Consider the following 18,922-nt stretch of genomic DNA (forward strand, 5'->3'; position numbering starts at 1 on the left):
GGTCCTTGTTGCCTTTAAGAAATATATATTTGGTGTTATTTGGTATTTGTTAGTGCCATTTGTGACACAAAGTAGAGTCAGAGGATGTCTACCTGCTTAAAGAGAGGGAAAATAAATCTCTACAAGCAGAACTTTCTCTAATGAATCCAGAGCTTTTAGGCTGTGAAGAATTTGCCTGGCATCCAGGCTGGCTAACCCTCCTTTTTCTTTTTTTGTTCTTTATCATTAGGCTTCCTTGAACTTTAACTGAACCATAAGTAAACTATGAAGAGTCTCAATAGCTGCCCTGGGAGGGTTTGACTTACCCATTGGATATGCTATTTATATTGTCCATTAGTACAAAAATGTCTGCCCTTTTGCAGCAGTCATGTATAGCAAGAACACTGCTTTTCTGGCAAACTGCCTGTGTCTCCTGTGTCACCCAAAATATCCATTAACAGAGTGTTCAGAAGTCAGCCTTTCTTGATTAAAAAAAATCCATCTAAAGAAAAACAAAAAACAACCCAAATCCCAGAGGCCATTTGTATTTTTATTTACTTATTTTGCATAGCCTGAAATTGAAATTTCGATTTTTCAGGAGGTAACCTTTTCACCCCCAGCCATATCTCCCTGTGGAACATAATCTTTGTCCCAAGCAAATTAAATTGGGAAGAGAGCTGAGAGGGTAGGAACTGTTTTCCAGCCTTGGAGAGCCCGTTTGTACTCCAGAACCAGGCTGGATGTCAATAAGTATAAATTCTGTAACAAAGGAGACCATTTATAATAGGGATTTGGATTACCTTCCTGGGAGAAGGCTTGCAGTAGCTTGGGTGATGGAGAGCAGGTGACTGAGTGTGTTTCCTTTGGGTGTGCTCCAGGGTACTAAATCTGGTATACATTTGCATATTCTATATCTGAAAAATTAATTGGAGCCTTTTCTTTAAATTTGCATGAGAAAATAAGGATAAAAAAATTGTTTCTTCTGACAGTCTTCCTAACTGAGTCTCGATTTGTTCATCTGAGCTAACAGTACAGACTCGATGGTGTTACTTTTGTCAGTAATGTTGTGATTGGTAGAATCGTGGAAATTTTGACAGAAGGGTCACGTGTCACATCATCCAGGTGTAAAGTGATGGTGGCAATTGGCATGGGGTTCTTCTGAAGCCGTGCTACTCTGCAAAGCTCTGGGCCATTCTCTGTGCTCACCAAAGCTGTCGGGACGATGCTCTTTCCTGTTCTGAAAGAGCAGAATCTGAGCAGGGATATACCAAGTATCAAAGGATGCTTGATGGAAGAGCAGTTTGTTTCCTACCCATGTGTCCCAGCCATGCAAAGTGCTGCAGCACGTCGGCTGTGTGGCATGGTGTGGGAGAGGGCACCACAGGTCTGCAGGAAGAGGATGGGCCAAGCTGCATGTTCATGCTCCTGCTTTTCTCCAATGCTACTTGTGCTTTCCTGTTCTTTGGTTCATGGAACTATCTACATGCATGACTTGATTTATGAAATTACGGTGCTCAATTTCATCTACTTAACAACAGAGTGGAATTACATCTAATACTAGGGTCAGGTAGTTGAAGAGAGGGACAGAGAACTAGAGCTGCTATTCGCAGTCTCCTGCTAATTCTGTGTCCAGTTCTGGACCCCCCCAGTTCAAGGAGGACAGGGAGCTACTGGACAGAGTCCAGCCAAGGGCTGTGAAGATGATCAAGGGAATGCAGCACCTCTCTGATGAGGAAAGGCTGAGAGACCTGGGTCTGTTTAGCCTGGAGAAGACTGAGAGGGTATCTTATCAATGCTTATAAGTATCTAAAGGGTGTCAAGAGGATGGGGTCAGGCTCTTCTCAGTGGTGCCCAGTGACAGGACAAGGGGTAGCAGTCACAAGGTGGAACACCAGAAGTCGGGAGTTCTGTCTGAACATGTGGAAAAATGTTCCTTTGAGGGTGACAGAGGGCTGGAACTGACTGCCCAGAGAGGGTGTGGAGTCTCCTTCTCTGGAGATACTCAAAACCCACTTGGATGTGTTCCTGTCCAGCCTGCTCTAGGTGAACCCGCTTTGGCAGGGGGGTTGGACAGATGGTCTCTAGAGGTCTCTTCCAATGCCTACCATTCTGTGATTCTGTAATACAGGCATCTATATCATATGTAGTCCCTTTTGTAAATATATCGAGCTCCACTCAAAACCGGTTGTTTCCTGCTATGTGGAAGACTGCCAGAACTTCAAAACCCTTAACAGTAGGAAAGCAGCGTCTTCACATTTCTAGTCTGAATTTATCCTTGGCAAGTTTATACTCATGTATTCTTGGGCTAACGGTTTTTTAAATCTGCTTATTTATTTCATCGCTTGGTGGTTGTTCTGACATAGTCATCTATCTGCTCTTGCTGTTGGCTGCAGCCAATAAAGCTATTGCAGTCACTGACCTCCTGGCGACCAGTCAGGAGGGAAGTGAATTATAAGATATAAATACCAACAATTATAAATGTTCTTTGCCAGAGGGTGGGTTTTTTAATATTTCATTATATAGTTTGTGGGAAAGAGAGATTAACGTAGCACTTTGTTTTTAGACAAACATGTCTGTGAAAGTCAAGTAACTCACATCTATGCTTTTTGGGAGAAAAAAAATCCACTTTTCCAAAGGGCAAACAAAGAGGAATAACTTAAAAGTGCAAAGGAATTCTGTAAGAGTACTGACTGTGAGAAGAAATCATCATTATTAATCTAAAGGACAGTGTTCCTTGTTCGGGTGGTTGCTGTAAAGTTACATGTTGGACATTGATTTAAATATACTTCCCCTTCCCAGCTGGTCCTTGCCTGAAGGACAAGGTAATGAGTGAGCAGAGAGCTTCATTTCTGGGCTGGGGATGGTGATTAATGAGGGCTCTGCGAGTGTCTCCTGGTAGGAGACGGGTGTATTGCTGTCTGCTGTGAGAAACCTCTGTCTCCACCAGAGAGGTGGAGCAGCACTGAAATTCCTGCTGGGTTTTCAGGTGTGCAGATGGTGACCCCACAGCCATGCAGCTCGTTGTCTTCCCCAGGGCTCAGCTGTGTGTTGGGTCCCAGCACCCCACCTTTGAAACAACCCTCAGCCAGCACTGAGAAATAACTGGAGAGGGAAGGGGTTTATTTCCGCTGAGTTGGGCTATTGGAGGGAGGAATGCATTGATTAATGAGTAAGGGAGAGTGGGCTAATACACAGGTAAGAAAAGGCAACACTTTCTTTCTGAATTCTTTTGTAGATGGTCCTGCTGGACCAACTCTTAAGTCCTTGATTTGTTGGATCAAAGGTGGCTGAACATGGGCATGAAACCTCTCTGGTTATTTCCACATGCAGTAATGTGCCTGGTGACATTTCTCTGCACCTTGAGTGGGTCTAGAGAGAAGATGCAGATACAATTTCTCAGTTTGGGAGTATTTACTGCCTGACCGGACCCACCGCCACCCTCCACTTACCAGGGCACCCGGTTCCTCAGCCCTTCTTGGGCATGCCACGTGTCTGAGATCATGGCATGAGAGCCCATCCCACCAAGCAAATGTTATCTTCTGCAACCCCTCTGCATAATACTCAATTTAAATGAAGCTTTGTGTTGCAGTCTTAAAAGGGGTGAGGAGGACAAAGTATACATTTTAATCATACAGAAATGTAATTTAGCCTTTCTTCTTCAAGATCCTCATTAGCACAGATGTCTGTCTGGAAAGTGCCTTTAATGCATACTAACTGTATGCTGATGAGGAGGAAATATCATCCAAAGTGCATGTAAAAATGCACCTAACTCCATATATTAAATGTCAAGAAATCCCATTACTCAGCTGGCCATTCTACCAGTTTGCAAAACAGTACCTGCAAAAAAGTTTTCAGACATTGATTCATGGAATGGTTAGAGTTGGAAGGGACCTTAAAGATCATTGAGTTCCACCCCCCCTCCATGGGCAGGGCCACCTCCCACCAGACCAGGTTGCTCAAAGGCCCATCCAGCCTAGCCTTGAACACTTCCAGGGATGATTAATAAATTAATTAACAGTTAATAAATGATCATCTTAAAATTCTGCAGTTGCTGCACATTGTCCCTAACAGAAAGAGTATTTAGTAATGAGGCTTTGTGCATCTTACTGTAAAGACTGTGGTCCTGGTTTTTATAAATACTCAGCATTTTCCACTGAGATCTTTGGAATATCTGGTCCTTCTGTTGTTTTTTTTTTGATGATTTGCCTGTATTTCAGGAAAAAAATATTACCTTTAAAAAATTTATTGAGTCAGCCTCCTTTTTTTTTGTATTGCTTAAGCTAATCTTTATAATTTTAAAACATTGTTCTTATTAGCATACTTTTCTTTGTTCTTTTCCTGACTTTGCTGCTGCCACAGAAGAAGTGTCTGCGAGGATAGTACAAGTAGTGACAGCTGAAGCTGTAGCAGTCCTGAAAGGCGAACAGGAAAAAGAAGCCCCGCACAAAGATCAGCCTGGACCACTACCTTTAGGTAAAACAAGACAAAGAACCTTCGTAGTATCCTGCCTGCAAATGTTGTGTGTACCTTTGTATATTACAAAAAACAGTTACAGATGCGTAAACTGCAGCACCACTGGATAAATGATGGAACCACTTAATAATAGCAGTGTCCTTGTTGCCTTAGTTCTTCATGGCCCTGTGACTGTCTCATTCACCGTTTGCTCTAGCAGTGGTTCTCCACGTGGTTTCTGGCTGTGAATGTAATTGGTGGTAGTGGTTTTGTCATCGTGTTTGGTGGGACCCAGCAGTGCTCATAGGCCCTCTGCGTTCAGCCACGTACTATGTAAGAGAGAAAGCTTAATGTCTGAAGAGGCAAAGGTTAGAGGATGGGCATATATTAAGAAAGTGAGGCTTTGTTGTTGGGTGGTAGCTACTCACAAAGGTGGAGGAGCTGGAAGTGGAGAGGAACAGGGCACACGAGGTGGAATGGAAGTGGGGTCAGCACCCAGGCAGGGCGAGGAGAGGTTGTGGGAGAGGGATTTACATCTTGTAGAAGCAAATGCCGGTGGTCCAGACTGGGAATGGTGCCACTGGCACTGGTCCACACTGTGTCCCCATCTTCCTGCTGGCTCCTTCATGAAATGTTTCTCTGAAATACAAGTGTGTGTGTATATGTATGCATAAATAAAAAAGTAATTATACATCCATTTGTACCTACAGTGCTTCCTCCCTGCCAGAAAACTTCTACAGTTGCTCAAAACGTGTATAACAAAGGCCAGAGAAAGGCCACACTCTGTCCTGAGGTAGAGCAAGTCTTGGAAGCCTGCCCCAGGATAAGTTCTGCTGAGCACACGTGTGTCGTGATCAAATCAAAATAATGCCTTGTGGCATTTTCCCCACAGGCACTCTGCTTTCTTTGGTACAGCAGCTAGACCCTGCTTAGGAATGAATTAAAGTCAATGAGCAATTAAGAATATTTGTTGGAAATTTGTTTCCCAAGGTCTTTTGCTTCCTTGAACTGATTTTGAACCGCATCAGGGGGATGTGTTGCTTGGTAATTCCCTTCTTTACAGAGACTCAATTTTACATGAAAGACCCCAATTCTGCAAAGCACTTCATACATATTTAAGCACAGATTGCTTCACTGGGGCCTGGGTGAGGCAGAATGGGTTTTCAGTTCCATCTAGAAAAGAAATTTTAAAAATATTGTGAGAAGTTTGTCTTCAGTGAGCGACTGTCAGTGTTACAGTTCCTGTGGTCAGTGACTGTTAAAATAAGTGCAGGTAGAATTGCATTGTGACAGAGATAGAAACACACGTCTTAAGGACAATTCATGTAAGGGTCTCTTCCAAGCCATGCTGAAATCAGTAGATGGAGGCCTGGCGAATTTTGCTGGGCTGTGAAACTGGCCTTTCCATGCTTGGGAAGAAGCCCTGAAGCAGAAACTGAGCTCTGCCTGGTGAGAGGTGCCATTTATAAGACAGATTTGTTGCTTTATTTTTTTTAATATAAATAAAAAAACCCCAAATATTGGTTAAGCCCCAGTAGTGGATCTGCTGGAACATCATCTGGTTTCAGCATCTCATCTTGTGACTGGGAATGGATCTGAGACCTAGTCTAAATGCATCTAAGATTTCTCTGCCCCTTGCTCAGCTGAACTTACGTCATGGCTGACATACATTCCCTGTGCTGATGTCTTTTGTATTTAGATAAGCAATATTTGCATGTATTCTGTGGTTAACCTTGAGCTCAGCAAAAAAAGAAAAAAAGCACACAGAAAGTGTTTTGGTTTTTTTTTCATGAATTCCAGGTAAATTGAAGAGATTAGGTGACAGTTTCTGATAGTCAGCATGAATTTATAATATCTCTCATGCTCAGATGCTTTGTGGTTATTGCCTTGGGTGGCTTAAGGTTTTCTAAGTGGCACTATGGATTTAAAAGATAATTTTGTACTTGGTTTTTGTATTGTACTCTATGACCAGAATTTTGAAAAGAAATCATACTATCTGAAGAAAAAAAAAAGTTCCTTTTATGTGTAACTTTAAAAATCAATGTATTCTGAAAGGGTCTCTCTGAAAACCTGCTAGGTACAAGTCTCCATCGAGTAATTCTCTCAGCTGGGCAGAAAGGGCTGGCTGCGGTTTTTATCAAGCATCGATCTTCCAGGAATTAATTGCTCTATCTCATTTTCACTGTTTGATTTCTAGCAGTCGAAGAGTCAGCCAACCTGCCTCCTTCCCCGCCTCCGTCACCAGCTTCCGAGCAGACTGGAGCTCTGGAGGAAGGTAAGGGTCTCCTGGACGTTGCAGCACGAGCTGTCAGCTGAGGGATGAGATATGAATCTGAAGGATGGGGGAAACAGAAAATGGAGATATACTGTCTGCACCTTCATGTGAAAAGATAAGGCATTCCCCAGCAGTAACTCCCCATCTGCAATCCAACTGCAATGCATGGATGAGGTAGACACATATGCACAGAGGTAACTGACAGGATACGTTAAGTACGTCCATATTAAAGAAAAATAAGATGCTCACCTTTTTATCTGTTATATGCAATATGAGCCAAGATGTCTGCTGTCCCAATATCATCACCAAAACTATGATTCAGTGTGGGATTCTTTCTTTTTTCAGGATTTGTTTGGCTGTTTTTTTTAATTACCACTGACTTTGGGTTTGGAATCTTAAATGTGTGAAAGCAAGGAGATTCAGAGTTGGATCATTTCTTTAGTCTTCAACCTTTAATTCGTGCTTCAGTGCCTACATGTATTGGGGGTTCTGTACACAGAGTGCAGGGGTCAAATTCTAGTCTCACAAAGCAAATTTCTGCTCTGTTCTGCACAATGAATGTTCACTTTCAGTAGCCCACGATCACTACATTTTCCTCCTGCTAAAATACCCTTCAGCAAAGAACTTAAGCGTTGGCTTAATTTTAAGCAGAGGTCTAAATACCAGTGAAGGTGTCACAATGGTAAGCAAGTGCGTCAGTGCTTTGTTCAACATCAAGGCCATCAGTATAGGGAGACAGCAATATGTTAAAATTGAACCATACCATGTGGATTTGAGGGAAGGATTTGGGTTCAGAATCTCCAGGGAACTGTCAGTTGAACTCTGCCATGTCAATAGCATTTTTATGTCTCCATTTATTTCCTTCTTGGATTTTCTTTTAGCTTTTTTTTCTTTCTTTGTGTTAAATAAGTGCATGAAAATAATTTCTTATCATCTGCTGAACAAACTTTGTTGGTATTTTAACACAGAGCCTATATTAATTTTGTGAGTGGATGGTTCCTACTTCATGTGCTAGCATAGTCTGACTCTCAATTTGTCAGGGCACTGCAATTAGGCATATTCCATCCTGCGGTCATTTTTGAGATGATACAATTACAGGCTGTATTAACAACAACATTTGTCAGTCCGCTGTACTGGAAATATCTACTGGATGCAGTTAGTAACCAGTATGAAAAAATTTGATTAATTGATTGTTGGTAGGTTTTTCGTTTAAATCTGCACATTGTTTGTTTAAAAAGTAGTACAACAATTCCTCGACTCGTCACACTGAAAAGGAAGATAGTAGGGCATTAGAAAAGGCTTTTAGAATTGTTACCAGGGTTTTACCACTATTTTTAAATATATAGTTCACTTGATTAATTCAGGATATGCTTTTTGATTTTTTGATATCAAAATAAAGGGTTGTTCTTGTGCTTCAGGCCAATCTCAAGGTTCTTACATCATGCGGCCTTAGTTGAGGATTAGCTTTGCGTACTGTTTGTATCAGCAGTATTATTTATATGTACTTTAGGATTTTATAAAGTGCTTATAATGATACTTGACAGGAGGTTGTAGATTGCTCCCTAAGCAAATGGAAACCATTTTGCTGCATTAACACAAGAAGGTGGCAGAACACTATACAACTGGAGGTTGTTATGAGCTAGCGGACTCGGCTGTTCCCAGCTGTGCGTGTGACTCAGCAAGTCACTCAACATAGTTGTTTTTCTCTTCCCTTGCACGTAGAATTCAGGTAATGTAATAGCTTGCACTTACCTACCCAGCAGAGTTGTTGCAAGGACTGAAAGGGCAGCGTTTGGGAGGTGTTTTGACGATTTACACAATTCCACCGGTTTTAAAAACGTTCAAATAATTTCCTTTAATGTTACTCAAAAGACACTTTTTCAAGACGAGATTTTGATTCAGCTGTTCATTTTTCAGAGCAGATGGCCTGTATAAATCCTAAAAGTGTAGGTTTATAAGGGAAGTATGGACAGAAATCATGTGCTGAGTCATTAATGAACTCTGCTGGAAGCTTCTTGTTTATGTCTGGCTCTGAAAATGGAACTCACAGTAGAGTTGGCTGATGAACAGAAGGAACTTTTTGAAAAAAAATTCACCAGAAGTATATGGTGCTTTTTCCCAAAATATCAGTGTTGTCAATTCAATGTAGTTAATGGCAGCAAAAATGGTGTGTTCTGCTGGGTGTTAGAAGATGTCGTCCTTATTTCCTGTGGGTAAGTTGAGCTTTTGCTGACTGGAGTGAGCCAGACCTGTCATTTTTATTCAGGCAAAGCTCCCATTCAGAAGAGTTTGCCTCAGTAGGGTTTGACCCAGTTTTACTGCACTTCAGTTCCCTATACCATCTGGCTATTCATCCTCGTGCACCTTTACATTGTCTGTCTGTCTTTCTGCTCAGTAAAATACAATCTATTAATTTAACCCAGTTCCACAGTTGTTGAACAAAAAAGCTGAGCGCGTGGTGTATCTACCTCAGGCCTCCTTTTTTCCCCCCTACTCTTAGAACGTTTTCCTAATGCACTTGTCAGTGTGTGTTGCCTTTCTCTGAATCCAAAAGAGACTTCCTTCAGTCATAGTAGGAAGGAAATCACTGTTGTAGACATGACAAAGGTGGATGTGGCCAGCCATGCAGCAAATACAAATTAAAAAAAAAAAAAAAAGGTAGAAAAGACAGAGAGGTTTGTGGGTCAAGTGTATTTCATGAGAGAAAGGAGCCAGCGGATGAAGAGTTCTCTCTTTCATTTGGCTGCAGAAAAACATTCAAATGAGCCTCTTCCTTTTTACTGCTGCAGAAGGTAAGATAACTAATTTGCCTTATTGAAATTATTTCATTTATTTCAACTATATTAACGTAATTTTGCTCAGGAAATGAAATTTTCCCTAGCACTGTCTAATCCTTTTATCAGCTATATCTGGTCATGCAGGGCTGATGTGATATTCTCTTGCCAACTTAGCATTTCTTTTGTGCTCTGCGCCTTTTGACAATGGTCAACACTTGTCTTCATGGAAAATTTTTTCATAATGTTACAAGATAGAAGGATGACTTTGATGGACTGCCTTCCATTTTGAAATAGGCAGTTCAGAATAGGCTTTATATACCAAATTAGAATATTTTGCAAACTGAAAAGGAAGCAAGTGTCCTGTAAAAATGTTATCTACTTACAGTGAAAATTACTTCTTGAAAGGCATTTTCAAAAGATACCTGGAATCTAAAGCACAATTAGCATTTGTGAGAAGTGGTTTTAGTCTTGGACTTTAGAATACCTTGGGGATTTTCCCCATGCTTTGAGATGAAAAAAAACTATTAGAAGAGGCTTAAAATACCAAAGAAAGGATTTTTCATGTTGCCGAAATAAAAGGATATCCTCCTTTAAAGACATCATTATCCTGTTAATGAAATTACCTGCAGTAATTTTGAAAATATCTTTATTAAAACTGATAAATAAACAATGTAGATCTGTAATAGTCACAGACATAACAGCCCCAAACAATACTAGACTTTGCACTTCTAATGATTTTTGACCATCACATAATGTATTAAGCATTTTTACTGTTATCAGTTCCTGTAGTTTAAAGGAGCTAGAGGCAGGGCCGCTATTTTCTTGCCTACAATCTGTTCAGTGCCTATAAAGAAGGAATTTTCAGCCTTGTTTGCATCAGTACAGAGAAGACCTGGGGTTTCATCTTCACTCCTTGATGCATTTTACTTCTTAAGGGCCCTTGGATAAATACAGTCCAAGGAGAACCTTCCCTTTTACACACCCTCCTCCTCCATGTTCTTTTCTCCACAACATCCCAGTTCCAGCAGAAGAGATGGCGACTGCGTCAACTGTTTCCACTCTTGTCCATAGCAATACGTGGACTAGTGGGAGGGCACCCTGCAAAGAAGTAGGAGTTGTAGTTTTGAATCTTCTCAGGTTTAGGAGGGAATTGGTTCCTCATCTCTTGCATCCTGAGATGTGTCCTCACTCCCTGTAACTAGCCTTTTGCAAACCATGAGCCCCCTCAAATCTGGCACTGAATTTTGTAGAGCTTCTATGGAGAAGAAATCCACAGGCTTGGCATTGCAAGTGGATCAAGATGTTTCCCTGCAACCTTGCTGCTGGCTCTTAAGTACTAGGGAAAGGTGGGAAGCTCTGGATCAGAGCTGTGTTCAGCATTTCCTATTGCAGGGCTCTGCAGAGCTTTCTGCTTGGCAGAGGCAGGTTGCCAGCTTATCTTTCCACACCTACCTCTTTTAAGCATGCATAAGCCCCTGAATCTGGGGTTTGGATTCCACTACTAGAGTGCAGCAACTGAACTATCGGTGATTCAGGCACTCTTTGTGCCCTGAAAGAAATTGTGAGAAGTGTTTTCTTGAACTAAATTCCCTGGGTGGTGTTTGTGTATGTGCATAGGTGCACGTAGCATACCTTCAGCCCCAAGGCTGTCGTGGAATCTTAAACATGGATAATCTTCCTTTTGCAGCATAATGATACATATTGGAGTTCCTAACAGAGATTGCTGTGAGCGAGGGAAAAAAGGTGGTTAGCTGTTTGGGGAAGGGGGTTTTTTTGGTTGTTTAAATGTTATAAATAAGGAAAAGAAGAAAGTGGGGAATTCTGAAGTAGATACAATGAGAAATAAAACCACCATTGACCAAAGCGTGAGCTGCTTTGTTGCTTTTTAATTAAGGCCTTTTTAAAATTTACACTTTCAAGTACTTCACCTGGTGACTATGAGGGATACAACTGTGTTGGGATACTTCAGAGGTTTTTAATACAGCCAGTCAGCTGGACAGTACCTGTGACTGTCAGTGCAAGTTGTGAGACGTGGTTTGTTTACGATATGTATTCCTCTAAATAATAAATGCATAGTTTTGAAATTCAATTCCTCCACCAGTTGGTTTCCAATGTCCAGAAGCCCTGTAGGAAACGCCACACACATGGCCCGTGTGTTAAAATACATGGCTGCCTCATTTGCACCGCATGTGTCCATCCTATCTTGTCTTCTCTTTGTCTGTCTGTCTGTCTGTCCTGCAGTTTTTGTCTGTGTGTGTCTATTTGTAGATGAAGGGGCGGAGGATAAGGTGGGACTGCTCCACCGCTGCCCGGGCTGTAAACAGCTGACCCCCTCCATTTCAGTGTCTGTGCCCGATGATGAGCCCTACAATTCGGATGAGGAGTACTATGAACACCCTCTGTTCAGCTCGGAGTGGGCTGGCTCTAGTACCTGTCCCAGTGCCACAGTGAAGAGCACAGTGGTCTTGTTGGGCCATGATGAAGGTGAACTGAACATGGTCCCATTTTGTTCCTCTTCCCCTCTACCCACCTGCCATCCATTCCATTATATATGTGCCTGGGATTGCTGCTTTCTGGGGAGGGAAACCTAGTTGTGTTTTCTCCTCACATGGAAGTGATGCTCCTCCAGCATCTCTCCATCTCAAAGTGAAGCTGCAGCGTGAGCAATGAATGCAACTTTGGGGTCAGAGATACCATGTTTCCTGCTTAAATCAGGGCTCTTGCTCTGCTGGCCTGGCTTATAGCAGAAGCAAAAGGAGCAGCTAGTTAGAAGAAGTGTTAAGCTAATTTGTTCTTTGTGCCAAGGAATCACTGCCCAATACTAGACTTTGCACTTCTAATGATTTTTGACCATCACATAATGTATTAAGCATTTTTACTGTTATCAGTTCCTGTAGTTTAAAGGAGCTAGAGGCAGGGCCGCTATTTTCTTGCCTACAATCTGTTCAGTGCCTATAAAGAAGGAATTTTCAGCCTTGTTTGCATCAGTACAGAGAAGACCTGGGGTTTCATCTTCACTCCTTGATGCATTTTACTTCTTAAGGGCCCTTGGATAAATACAATCCAAGGAGAACCTTCCCTTTTACACACTCTCCTCCTCCATGTTCTTTTCTCCACAACGTCCCAGTTCCAGCAGAAGAGATGGCGACTGCGTCAACTGTTTCCACTCTTGTCCATAGCAATACGTGGACTAGTGGGAGGGCACCCTGCAAAGAAGTAGGAGTTGTAGTTTTGAATCTTCTCAGGTTTAGGAGGGAATTGGTTCCTCATCTCTTGCATCCTGAGATGTGTCCTCACTCCCTGTAACTAGCCTTTTGCAAACCATGAGCCCCCTCAAATCTGGCACTGAATTTTGTAGAGCTTCTATGGAGAAGAAATCCACAGGCTTGGCATTGCAAGCGGATCAAGATGTTTCCCTGCAACCTTGCTGCTGGCTCTTAAGTACTGGGGAAAGGTGGGAAGCTCTGGATCAGAGCTGTGTTCAGCATTTCCTATTGCAGGGCTCTGCAGAGCTTTCTGCTTGGCAGAGGCAGGTTGCCAGCTTATCTTTCCACACCTACCTCTTTTAAGCATGCATAAGCCCCTGAATCTGGGGTTTAGATTCCACTCCTGGAGTGCAGCAACTGAACTATCGGTGATTCAGGCACTCTTTGTGCCCTGAAAGAAATTGTGAGAACTGTTCTCTTGAACTAAATTCCCTGGGTGGTGTTTGTGTATGTGCATAGGTGCACGTAGCATACCTTCAGCCCCAAGGCTGTCGTGGAATCTTAAACATGGATAATCTTCCTTTTGCAGCATAATGATACATATTGGAGTTCCTAACAGAGATTGCTGTGAGCGAGGGAAAAAAGGGGGTTAGCTGTTTGGGGAAGGGGGTTTTTTTGGTTGTTTAAATGTTATAAATAAGGAAAAGAAGAAAGTGGGGAATTCTGAAGTAGATACAATGAGAAATAAACCCACCATTGACCAAAGTGTGAGCTGTTTTGTTGCTTTTTAATTGAAGGCCTTTTTAAAATTTACACTTTCAAGTAACCACCATTGACCAAAGCGTGAGCTGCTTTGTTGCTTTTTAATTAAGGCCTTTTTAAAATTTACACTTTCAAGTACTTCACCTGGTGACTATGAGGGATACAACTGTGTTGGGATACTTCAGAGGTTTTTAATACAGCCAGTCAGCTGGACAGTACCTGTGACTGTCAGTGCAAGTTGTGAGACGTGGTTTGTTTACGATATGTATTCCTCTAAATAATAAATGCATAGTTTTGAAATTCAATTCCTCCACCAGTTGGTTTCCAATGTCCAGAAGCCCTGTAGGAAACGCCACACACATGGCCCGTGTGTTAAAATACATGGCTGCCTCATTTGCACCGCATGTGTCCATCCTATCTTGTCTTCTCTTTGTCTGTCTGTCTGTCTGTCCTGCAGTTTTTGTCTGTGTGTGTCTATTTGTAGATGAAGGGGCGGAGGATAAGGTGGGACTGCTCCACCGCTGCCCGGGCTGTAAACAGCTGACCCCCTCCATTTCAGTGTCTGTGCCCGATGATGAGCCCTACAATTCGGATGAGGAGTACTATGAACACCCTCTGTTCAGCTCGGAGTGGGCTGGCTCTAGTACCTGTCCCAGTGCCACAGTGAAGAGCACAGTGGTCTTGTTGGGCCATGATGAAGGTGAACTGAACATGGTCCCATTTTGTTCCTCTTCCCCTCTACCCACCTGCCATCCATTCCATTATATATGTGCCTGGGATTGCTGCTTTCTGGGGAGGGAAACCTAGTTGTGTTTTCTCCTCACATGGAAGTGATGCTCCTCCAGCATCTCTCCATCTCAAAGTGAAGCTGCAGCGTGAGCAATGAATGCAACTTTGGGGTCAGAGATACCATGTTTCCTGCTTAAATCAGGGCTCTTGCTCTGCTGGCCTGGCTTATAGCAGAAGCAAAAGGAGCAGCTAGTTAGAAGAAGTGTTAAGCTAATTTGTTCTTTGTGCCAAGGAATCACTGCCAAGAACAGTGTGCGAAATAGGCCAAAAGATTGTTACTGGAGGTAAGTCAGTTGTTAACACAATGGAGAAAAATACCCACGTCTGTGCCAAAGATAGCAGCGGAAGGTCTTTAATTCTCTAGTAGGCAGAGGAAACAAATTTTTACCCCAGTATACACAAGTCATGTTTGATCTCCATTTTTTTTTGTGGATACACCCAGTTAACGTTGTGTCAGCTGTCTACAAACAATGAGGAAACACAAGTTTACTGTTACTGTATTTCTGTACCCTCTTTTTCTATGGCCTGCGCACATCAGTATTATTTTAGCAGTGTGGGTTTACATGAGTGAAATGGCTTTTGAGGAATCAAGGGAGAGTCTATTTCAGTGGCTAACAGGAATGCTGACTTCTTCTCCAAGGCAAAATAGATCACCTTTCATCTCGCAGCGTTTGACTAACTCAATCTTGGGGTACAGGAGCTGTGGTTACAAACAGTACTGAATCCTCGAAAGGTTTGTGTCTCAGAAAGATGGAGATGTATACCTGAGATTGCTCACTGGATCATTTCAAGAAAATGAGGGCTGTTCAGAATTAACAGGGTAATATAGCCTAATACTGCAACAGCACCAGAAAGAGATCAGAGCTAATAATTGAAAATTGCTAGTGTCCACACGTCTGCCTGAAGCTAGAGGAGGCAGAAAATCACAGGAGTAGCCTTACTGTAGCTGGGTGCCTGCACCTGTGCTTAACAGAACGCCTGGATTGGTTAATTCATGGGTAACTTCCATTTCAGTCATATGCATCTACCTCTGGTGAAAGTGTAAAATTTCAGGTCATCTATGAGGAAGGAAAAAAAAAAGGAAGTAAGCTGGATCATCAGTGAAAAGACAGGCATTATGGAACAGCCCTCCTCACTTGCTGCCTGTAAGCAGCAGTCTGTTTGGCATAAAGGAGTGCTGCACAAAGGGAGTCTGTAGAATTCCTTCTTTAAGTCAGGGATAACTTTCTACTCTGGTGAGGAATTAGTTTTAACATGTGGCATTGTGTGAAGTGTCTCAGGAAATTGAGGTGTATACCAGAAATTGCTCAGAGTAAAATGAGAGACTTTCCTTAAAATTTTTTTACTTGAAAAGGATGCACATACGAGACTACATAAAATTGGAAAAATAAAAGTAAAGCAAGGTGTTCAAATCTGAGCCTCTTGTAGCTGGACACCTGCTGTTCTGCCAGGCTGCTTTCACAATCTGCCCATGAGTAAATATCCCTGTAACACTCAGGCATCAGTCCAGTTCCGATTCTGAATCTTCTGGCTTCTGTTCATTTAAGATACAGTATCTAACCTTATTTACATTTTTATATGTTATTAATAATGTGTTGTACTTTACATAGTGATATTTTCTCAGCCTCAAATAGTGTTTGTGTTCCTTAAACCAATTCTTAAAGGCCAGAACTGAAGTGGATGGTTGATAGTCTGGTTTTAACCAGGCCAATCTCAGGAAAAAAATCAAGCCCTTGTACTTTAATACCAAGAGGCTTGATACATCTACTTCCAGATTCAAAACAATTTCGTTCTAAGTCTGATTCAGCAAAGTCCTTAAGCGTGAGGACACATTTTAAACCCAGGGGGGTCATCAGGTTGATTGCAGCATGGGTGCTTGTCAACTGCTTAAGTATGTTGCTGAATCAAAGGTTTCACACTTAATCCTGGCTTCTTATCATAAAGGATACTGATAGCACACAGTAACGTTCTGTCTGAGTAGCAATGGCAGGAATACAGCCCAGAATGGAGACTCTGCTAATTGTTCTTCTGCCATGGCGTAAGTAAATCCTAAGAGCCCATAGGCTGAGTGATGTATTTCAGAAATTCACATGAACAAATACTTATATTGCACTCGTTTGGTTTTTTTTTTTTACTTAATTGGTGGCGAGGAGCTTGGGGGCTAGTGGGGAAACAGAAAATGAAGTCCTTGTGTTAAATCTGTGATTTTCAGATACAGAGTTCAGATGTCAGGCAGCCTAAGGGAGAAACTGTGCATAAACTTGCTCAGTGTAGGAATCTTGGCTGAATTCTTGGTGAAACCGTTAGTTATCAGCTATGCATAAGGCTTAATAAGACTACAGAAGTGTATAAGCATTTTACCAAATCCAGGACCCATGTGGTAGATTGATTTGCTGGCATTTAACAGTCAGTATTGCTAAGGTCAGTGGAAAGAAATTAATGCCTTATACCTTCCTGCACCTCAACTGAATGTCTTGTACCGGATTAAACAGCACATTTATGAGAAAAATGTCAGTGTACTTTGAGCTTGTTGATGCATTGGTGTTGTCAAGGCCATCCATCATTCAATACCATCTCCATTTACAATGAGTATTTGACCCACAGTCATCTTTGGGAGAGGTATACCTGTAAAACACTTTCAGCTCTCATCTTACAGTGTAAACGTGCTTTTCTGGAGGAGACAGATTGTTTTTGTTTAGTTTGGTTTTTTTTCCCTAAGGAAAATTCAGTTCTGCAGTGACTAAAAAGGGCTGGATACTAGCAGTCCTTTGGTACACTCAAATATAAAATGTTCAGAGCTGAAAGTGTTATGCAAAAGCAGTCCTGTTGGGCTGGGTGCTTGGTGTTTACTGTTGGTGTTGATGTCACCTCCTTTTTCCATCCCCAAGAAGAAGAACCAGTAAAGAGTCCGATGGCTGTGGAAGTGAAACCTGCTGCTCTTCCTGGGAAGCAAGCGGGGAAAGAGCAGGGGCCCACTGAGCCTTTGGACCAGGCAAAGGGCCTCTGTGAGGGTCAGTCGGATTCTGGTTTGGAGGCCAAAGTGTGTCGTGAAGACAAAGTGCCAAGTGTGGCATCCAGCAGGGAGAGTGTCACCGCCGTGGCGGGAAGGGACACCTCTCCTTCCTCAGCCGAGGAAGGTGTGTCCTCCTTAGGTTTGCATGTGTTTGCTGCCGGTGAATCCTCCTCCAGCTTTCTCCAGTGCTTTCCAAGGCTGTTTCATTTCCCGTTCTTCCCATTTACGAGTATGACTGCTCTTATTATGCTTGAAGAGTGTGTAGCAGATCATATGGTTGCATAGGTGCTGTATGACAACATGGTTTCCCACCGCTGTGGCTGAATCCTGATTTTTTTACTTTGCCATGATAAAATACGCTTTGCAGCTGAGCTGATTCCTCTGCGTAAGCCTGTTTCCCTCATCTCAGATGTGTTTGCCAGTCACATTGCTAATCTATGTATATTTTTTTCTTTTTGGTGCAGAGATTCATCTGCTTTGCTTTCAAAAAGTAGATTTATTGACTTTGACTACGACATAATGAGCCTTAAACTGTAGAAATGTTTTTATTTGCAGCGTGCAGGTTTTTTGTTTGGTTTTTTGTTGTTGTTTTGTTTGGTTTGGTGGTTTGCTTTTTTTTGATGTGTGCTTAAGTGCATTCTGGTTTAGCTTCCCTAAAGCTATTGCTTCTTATGCCATATCCTTGCTGTTCATTGCAGTCCGCCCCTCCTCTCCTCGATCATTGCCAGAACTCTGATTTTTTGTGTCTTGCCTTACTACAAATGTTTAACCCTGCTGGAGTGCCTTGGTCAGGCAAAACCTCTATCACCTCTGCTGGAATATTTGCCTTCATAGTGAAGTTTAGGATTGAGTGCATAGGGTGAAGTTCTGCTCTGCTTACTGAACAAAATATTTACTGCAATTTATTCTCTTTCAGTATGTAAGAACTAGGCTTCAAGATTTTCCTTTTAATGCTACTTCTTTTCAGCCAGTGCAACCAGGTGTAAAGACACATTATATGGGGTAGTGATGTACCCATTCAATACCTGGCTACGAAATGCTGCATTTGGGAGGCTGGTGTTGTGGCTGGCCCAGCTAAAGAATACTAAATTCCTTTGGCAGTCAGAATATGTTTTGATACCATTGGTATTGTTCATTTGCACTACAGTAAGATGCACAGTAGGATACATAAGGAAAGTCAGTAGCTATTTAATTTCAGTGAAATGAGGATGACATCAGCTTGATGGCCATGTTTTTATACTTCATAGAGTTTGCAAGTAAGTCATCAAGTGTAAAAACATAAAGGAGAAAAATTACTGTAGTTGTCCTCCACTTTTTATACCTGTAGAGTTTAGAATGGCAGTTGCTTTTTTACTATATATTAACATATGCGACTATTCCAAGAATGGCCAATACTTTGATACTAATTGTTCTAAGAAATTCAGAATCATCAGAGCAAAAAGGTGGATTTTAAATCAGAGATGCGGAGATTCAGAGTTGGCCCGATGCTTGTTGTAACAAGCCTTAGAAAAAACTCATAAAACTTTTTTTTACAGATCACTGCAGAAAGTTCTGCCACATTCTGCAGTATCTGTCTTCATATTTTCCGCAATGGGAAGTTTTCCATATGATAGGAATCATTATTTTCCATAGGCTATTAAAAAAGGACAAGCTATTAACGATTACCAGA

General features: G+C 42.0%; 1 protein-coding gene across 15 annotated transcripts in view; it reads left to right on the top strand.

Annotated features, from left to right (window-relative positions):
* The window catches only part of MAP2 (microtubule associated protein 2), a 248,382-nt gene that overhangs the window by 191,278 nt on the left and 38,182 nt on the right, over nucleotides 1-18,922 (top strand). For 7 of the 15 annotated variants that reach the window (XM_014959620.1, XM_014959619.1, XM_014959626.1 and 4 more), the window contains 3 exons: nucleotides 4,339-4,452; nucleotides 6,629-6,706; nucleotides 17,129-17,377. In XM_014959620.1, the coding sequence (XP_014815106.1) occupies nucleotides 4,339-4,452; nucleotides 6,629-6,706; nucleotides 17,129-17,377 (441 nt within the window). The remainder of the gene's footprint in view (nucleotides 1-4,338; nucleotides 4,453-6,628; nucleotides 6,707-17,128; nucleotides 17,378-18,922) is intronic. The other 8 variants (XM_014959630.1, XM_014959632.1, XM_014959634.1 and 5 more) reach the window with 5 other exon arrangements.

Source organism: Calidris pugnax, unplaced genomic scaffold, assembly GCF_001431845.1.
Source record: "Calidris pugnax isolate Ruff unplaced genomic scaffold, ASM143184v1 scaffold448, whole genome shotgun sequence".
Lineage (NCBI taxonomy): Eukaryota > Metazoa > Chordata > Aves > Charadriiformes > Scolopacidae > Calidris > Calidris pugnax.